Source organism: Sciurus vulgaris, assembly GCF_902686455.1.
Source record: "Sciurus vulgaris genome assembly, chromosome: 15".
Taxonomy (NCBI): domain Eukaryota; kingdom Metazoa; phylum Chordata; class Mammalia; order Rodentia; family Sciuridae; genus Sciurus; species Sciurus vulgaris.
This window is the reverse complement of record NC_136476.1, coordinates 54,563,683-54,571,037: the sequence shown is the minus strand read 5'-3', so window position 1 is coordinate 54,571,037 and position 7,355 is coordinate 54,563,683. Positions and strand designations below refer to the sequence as shown.

Below are 7,355 nucleotides of genomic sequence, written 5' to 3'. Positions count from 1 at the left end.
AGCCTGGTTGTCTGTGGAGGATTTTACGTAAAAAATAGGAATAATATAAAATTATTACCAAAGTACAAAGGTTACCTTCAGGCCTGGTACCAGGTTCTAGGGGCTAGGATTTGGGCATCAGCTTGCCATTCTCTGCTTCAATTTCTGTATTGGAGATGAAGATCACTAAAGTGGTTAATTTGACGTGCTAACTTGGGTAGGCTATAGTGCCCAGTTGTTTGGCCAAACACATGTTCAGATGTTGCTTGGAAGGTGTTCTGTAGCTGTGACTAACACCTACCATCAGTTGACTTTAAGTGAAGGAAAGGAACATTGGATGAGCGTGGGCCCCATCCAATCAGTTGCAGGTCTTAAAAGTAAGAGCTAAGGTTTCCTAAAGAAGGAATTCAACCTTAGGGCAATGAAGCAGAAATCCTGCCTGGGTTTCTGGTCTGCTGGCAGGACCTATATAGATTTTAGACTTGCTAGGTCCTGCAATTGAGTGAGCTTGATAAATCCATTGGTTCTGTTTCTTGGGAAAACTCTGATATAATCACCTTCCATGTCTCTGTACAAAGGGAGGCAAAGGACATGTCATTCCTTGGAAAGGAAAGCAATTTATGAGTGTTGATAATACAAAAGTGCTAAGTTGTGCAGAGTTGTGTTAATCTCAGGCCCTGTTAATCTCAGACCCATCTCCCAGCATGCCATTCATCTCCCTGCTCAAGATCCTTGATGGTGACCCACTGCCCACTCTGCCACTGGATCAACTGCTCTTTATGAACCATTTCCATCACTGTCTGAGAAGTTTAGAATTAATACATATTTTATATTAGATACTTCAGAGATTATTTTCATTTTACGGATAAGAAAAACAAAACAGAAGTTAACCTATCAGAACCACATTTCTCATTATGGAACTCAGAGCAACAGTGACACTGCTCATGTGTCCCTCCACGACCCTGTGATCTGCAGTCAGGGCAAATTGGACTAGACCCTCTCACTTGTGTCCTGGCTGTTGTCCACGCTCATCTTCCTCCTGAATCATGTTTCCTGCATGTTCAAGTCTTCCCTATTTTCTAAGGGCCAATTTCAGCACCACTTTCTGTGAAGTTTTCCTGGGTCTCCACAACTGACACCAGAAGTCACCTTTTTTGCACCCACAGCCTCAGGGACCCTCTAACTTGAGTTACGGCCATCCACTTCAGGGTTTCTCTTTGCCATCTTAAAATGCAAGATCTCTGTGGGCAGGAACAAGTCTGCAGATGGGGACAGATGACATTCAAACCCCATGGAGTTTCTTTCCAAAGCAGTGAATTTGATTAAAGACAATCGGCCCTCCTGGACTATACTTCTCTAAGGAAGCGTGTGCTTGGTTTTCTGGAATATCAGTGTTTTTACTCTGGCATTATACCGGTGGACTTGTTTCCTTGTTCTTTTCTTCCATTTGAATGACAGACCTTATATTGATCATGTGAGTCTCACATTCACTCTATGCAGCCTTGAAGCCTTCTGTCCGAAAGAACCACGGCAAACTTTTCCATTTGGAAGTGCAACCTTCCTGTCCAGTCAGTCTTAGACACCTCTATTTTGGTAATTACATGCAGAAAACAGTGTTGGGGACCAGTGGGTTAAATTTACTTACCGAAGCCTGTCAGGCCCCATCCTGGGCCCTGTGAGAAAAGGAAACGATGGCATGGCCTGTATCTCTTCACTCTATCAACATATATTTGAGTCACTACCCTACACCAGAAACCATGTCCTTTGTACAGTGTCCATCTTCTCCATGAGCTACAAGTCCCACAAGGGCATGGATCACATCTGCCTGATTTACACTATACGTATACTTGAGCTCAGTGCAGGGTCTGGCATGTAACAGGTATTCTACAAATATTCGTAGAACTGAATCAGGGGGTTGGGGGTTTGCATCTGTCCAATACCTGAAGAAAAAGCAAGAATTCAAGGGTAGGACCTGGCTCCAGTTAGATGCTCGAGGAGCAGTGACTGAGTTGGCTGAACAAGTCCTATGTCCTGTGGAGGTCCAATGTGGACCACTCTGACCGTGCCCAGATTGTGGTGAGCTCCTTGTGGGATCTCACCAGTCCCTGCACCAAGAACAAGCAGTTTTGCTTCCTCATGAGACTTTTCTTGCTTGGGATTTAGTGGATTGAACTACTCAGTGGAAGCTAAGAACAGAGACCTGTCAAAAGGTCCTATGCTTAGGCCTGAGGTCAGCAAGCTCCTCCCCAGGTTCCTACAGATGGATACTTGTCTTGTGATCCTGGTCACCTTGGTCCCCTGTGGGCAAAGCAAGAGACAAAACCAAAGATGAACTGAGGACTGCTGAGCCTTGGATTCACCCAGATTTTTCAGAATATTGTCAATTCATTGATAAAAGACAAAAAACAAATCCTAAGAAAAAAACCATTACCATGTTTCCAATAGACTCCTTATGTGAAATGAGACACTTTTTATTCTGATTGTATGAATATACTTGATATCACCACAATCTAGATAATGAACATATCCACGCCACCAAGTTCCCTTGCATCCCTTTTAAGTTTCTACCTCTGTCCCTCCCAGTCAGTCCCATCCCCAGGCAGCTACGATTTTAAGTTTTCTGTTCCTATAGATTAATGAGCATTTTTAGTAGTGTTTCATTGTGAATTTTACCTTATTGGGTGCTGGATATTTTTGTGTTTCTATAAATATTCTTGAGCTTTGTTTTTTTTACCATTGGTTATTTGGAGACAGCTTAACCCTTTTGGGTCCAGCTTTCAAATGTGAGGGAGGAACAGAGAACAGTGTAGGCCTGGACTCATTTTTTTCTTCATTACTGAGGTAAAACTCTTCCGAGAGCTGCAGTCAGTGTCTGTGAACCATGAGGTTTTCCACTCTGGTGAGAACAGAAGCTATTTGGGGCCCTGTGAGAACTCCAGAAATAGTTCCCTCCAGTGCTTTCAGGTGGTTTCCTCACACGTGGGCGCTGACCAGTACTCATATAAAGACTGCAGGGGAACCCGCCGGGTCACAGGTCTCTGGGTTCCGTCTGAGCGCAGCTCTCTCCTCTCTGGTAATCAGACCCGCAGGCTGTAGCCACTTTAGGTTTGCCAGATCCAGCAGTTTCCTCAACTCAGGGAGACCTCCAGGGTCTTCCTGGGTCCCCTGCTTGCTCCCTACCGGGGAAAGTCTCCAAGCAGTCAGCCGGGGCAATCCCAGATCACACCTCACTTGTCTGCCATCTCTTGAAGCTGGCTGTCCCTCCTTGTCTGATGTTAAATGATTTCTAGACAGTCTTACATATTTTTCACATTGTTTCAGGATGGGGACTAAATCTGATCCCAGTTACTCTAATCATGGCTGGAAGTGGAATTTCTAAAACCACTTTTGACAACCACTGTGACAGATGCTGCCATAACTGATATTCTGGACTCCCTTCATTCGAGTTGCCATCTGCGGGTGCCTCAGGCTGATAAACTCTTCTACTGAGAAAACAATTATATTCGTGTTATGTTACATATACACAATTATTGTAATATATGAAAATAAACATTGTAATTTTCTGCATTCAAGAAGTTTTTAAAAATGTTGGTGTAAGACTGGCAAAGCCTCCTTTGTGGGAAAGTCTGCTCTGAAATGGTGGCTGCAGCGGACCAGCTAGCGTTTCATTCACAGCCTTCTACCTGTTAGGACGCCTCCCACTGCCCAAACCCACTCTGCTGGTGTGCAGAGGGTCAGAGTTGACGGGAAAGGATCCTCGGGGGCAGTTTTCAAACAATGACTGGTTTACAGAACAAAAGAAGGTACACACGTGCTCCAGCTCCTTTGTCTCCAATGGGGGCTACTCTGAGATGTGGCCGCCATGGTCTGGTGGAGTGAGTGTGGAAGTTCCCTGCTGTGGGCCTCGACTAGAGAAAGCATCAGGCTTGGCTTCCTTCTCTTCATTTCCCTGTATCACTTTCCTTTTCTTATCTGTGTACTTTCTCTCTTCTTACCTGTGTATAAATGCGTGGACCCGATGGTAAATTATACTCCAGAACAAAATGTTTGTCTAACAACCAAGAGAAGCTTTGGGGAAAAATAAAATAATGACAGGTAGAAAAAAAAAGTCCTACCTTCAAGTAATCTATGTATGAAAGAAGCTAAACAATGGTAATTTATTTTCTGCCCTAAAAGGAGATGCCCTGGAGTAGAAGGGGCACTAGTTCTACCATACTGATAATAAGCCATGTTTGTCTCAGGTCCTACTGAGGAATAGTCCAGTTACTTCAAGGCCTACTACACTTCCACGAAGCTGCTTGTCATGGCTGTCAGTTTCAGCAGGGCGTTAAGTGCCTCTGGTTGCTCACCTTGGGGTGGGAACAATGTTAGCCAATACCAGGAAGGCATATGCCAGCAGGGAGGGTGGTGGACTAAAGACTGTGGACCTACAATTCACACTAGGGGTGATGTGGGAGGAGAGAATTCTTCTTCCCCCAAAGATAAGGGAGATACCTTAACATGTATACAGTAGTCTGCATGCTTCCCAAAGAGTAAAACACAAACGTAAGAATCCAATGTTATAGAACTCTTCTTTCTGCTAGAAAGCTTGTGCTTGGCCAACACAGGCATTTTTCACTCCAGTTTATGGTAATTATTGATTGATTGACTGATTGAGGTGCTAGGGATTGAGCCCAGGGCCTCCCCAACGCTAGGCAAGCACTCTACCATTGGCCATGTCCCCAGTTCTAGTTTACAGTGATTTTATAACTTTAGTCACTTGTTCAACCCAACTGTGCCCTTTGTCAACCCAACTCTCATAGTCTTTACATAACACACAATTTATTCATTCTATTACAGACATTTTATTTCTCATTCTAATATTAGGCTTTGATAAGTACAAAAAGTTCACAAGTACAAAAAATTCTGTAAAGCTGTGGTACTTAGAAAAGTCCATGAAAACAAAACAATTTTTTAAGTTGTATAATATTCAACTCTATACATATGAGTGATGATTTTGACATGTGGCTGTAAAAACAGCAAAAACTCTTTTACTGTGATTAAAATTCATTTTATTTACTTATTTATTTTTAGTTGTTGATGGACCTTTGTTTATTTCTATGTGGTACTGAGGATCGAACCCAGTGCCTCACACATGCTAGGCAAGTGCTCTACCACTGAGCCACAACCCCAGTCCTAAAATTTTTAGACTCTTTTTCACCTGTGTCAGGAATAGACATTTATACTAGACAGATATCTTTTACTGTAGCCCAATTCCCTGCCTCCTCAGGGCAGAGGTGATGACACCTCTGTTTTTAGTAAGCCTGTGATATTTTGTCCAAAGGAAGATTCTGACAGCTTCAGAAGCAAGGAAAGCTGGATTCAGATTTATAGCCACTGTCCTTTCCAATGTTAATTTTCTTTTTTTTTTTTTTTAAATCAGGGATTGAACTCAGGGTCTCATTGAGTTGCTTAGTGCCCAGCTTTTGCTGAGGCTGGCTTTGACCTTGCATCCTCCTAAACTGCCGGGATTACAGGTGTGCACCACTGCGCCTGGTGTTAAAGTAATCTTGAGTCAGGTGGTACATGCTGCAATCCCACCATCTTGGGATGCTGAGGCAAGAGGACTGCAAGTTCAAGGCCAGCCTCAGCAACTTAGCAAGATCCCATCTCAAATCAAAAAGGACTGGAGATGTAGTTAGTGGCAGAAAGACTCTGGGCTCAATCCCTAGTATTAAAAAAAAAAAAAAAAAAAAAGCTGCAAAACAGTGATGAAATTTTTCTTATTAGTAATATTTTCTCTTTCTGCAAAGATTTACTTTTTACTGTTCACATTGCAGATGAATTACATTTGATGAAATTTTATTTTTTAAAGTATTTTATAAAAGTTCTATTGAAAAGATTGATTTTTCCTATCCTGAAGATCCTGTGTAAAAACAACATTGGAATGGAAGTCAGTTATCTTCCTGTTTTCCTATCTAATAACCCGGGGAACAGAGAGCACCAAGATCCTGAAGGATTTGTTCAGGAACTTCAGGTACGCCTGATATTAAACAATCAAAACAAAAAAACTTCCTTTTACTTAATCATAGATAATAAAAATATTGCCAGAATGTTGCAGACATGAAGATCAAATGAACAGTATAAAATCAAATCAGGTGTCTTACAGCTTAGATTTTTTTTTCCTCTGCTTAATAAGAAATAAATTATCATTGCCATCGTCTTCCACATATCTCTCCTTTTTCTTCTGCTTGCTCCGCTTGCCCTCTTTGGGAAGCTTGTCTTCTCTTGGCTTGTGGTAATGTGATGAATGGTGAAAGGACTTGTGAGGTTTCTGGGTCTTAAAACTGCCAGGGGAAGAGTGGGTCTTGGGGCCTCTAGGAAAGTCCTCATCCACTTCATGGTGCCCGTCAGCCTTCCTGTGCTTCTCCCGTTCTATATTCCTGTGCGCCATTTCTTTCTGTGTTTCTTTGTCTTCTTGCTGCCACTTGTTGCTTTTCTTCCAGCCATGGCGCTTCCTTATATCATGGTGTGGTCTCTTCTCTGCTGCTTCCATATGCAGTCTCTTGAACTGCCTTGGAAAATCCCCATTTTTCTGGAGTTCTGGAAAATATAAAAGTACTTTTGCATATGCAGCAGCTTGACAGTTCACAAAGAGTTTTCATAGTTCTGTAAATAACTTAGGAGATAGGTAGCTAGAAATGTAGATGTGTTAATAATGTGACATTCTAAAGAGCCTTTACTCAGGTAAAAAAACAATAATAAACACTAACTAAAAAATAGAATGGTTGTAGTTCTACATTCTTGATTACTAAAAAGGGAAAACATCCCCAAATCCAATGATAGGTGTTTATTCTATTTAACACAGTTTAACTGCATTAAACAATGGAGATGAGGACCTGCAAGAACAGTAATCATCTTAGCTCTGTGAAGAAGTCACGTCTGACCAATTCAAGTTCCTTCAGTGATCATCAGCCCCTGATGATAAGGCAAAAGCAAGATGTATAAAATGGCCTTTTGACAGTCTCATATGACATTTCAATTACCTCCTGAAGATAAAGTCTGACCATGGTATTGAGAGGGGGATGTCAGACTGCCCAGGAGATTACTCCTCTACAGCAGACGCTGGCCGGGGAAGAACACACTTTTATGCACTTTGTCTGGTATTATCTTAGAGATTTTAGTGCCAGATGATGTTATATTTTGTCAGGACTCAACACACTTATTTGAGCTTCTGATGGTCAGTAATTCTGACATAGGTAGGTGGGAGATGAGGTTATAGTGAGGGATGAAAATTAATATGTTAATAGAACCTTGAAAAATTAAAGCACTGGCCAATAACAACTTTTAGAATAAAATAAAAACTCCAATGTATCATAGCAAACCTCAAAGTTGAT

At 41.9% G+C, this 7,355-nt stretch overlaps 1 protein-coding gene across 2 annotated transcripts in view; it reads right to left on the bottom strand.

Moving 5' to 3' along the window:
- Window positions 1-4,559: 4,559 nt before the first annotated feature.
- ZCCHC7 (zinc finger CCHC-type containing 7) overlaps window positions 4,560-7,355 on the bottom strand; it is a 230,835-nt gene continuing 228,039 nt past the window's right edge. For both annotated transcript variants that reach the window (XM_079113549.1, XM_079113550.1), the window contains exon 9: window positions 4,560-6,561. In XM_079113549.1, the coding sequence (XP_078969675.1) occupies window positions 6,122-6,561 (440 nt within the window). In that variant the 3' untranslated portion in view covers window positions 4,560-6,121. The remainder of the gene's footprint in view (window positions 6,562-7,355) is intronic.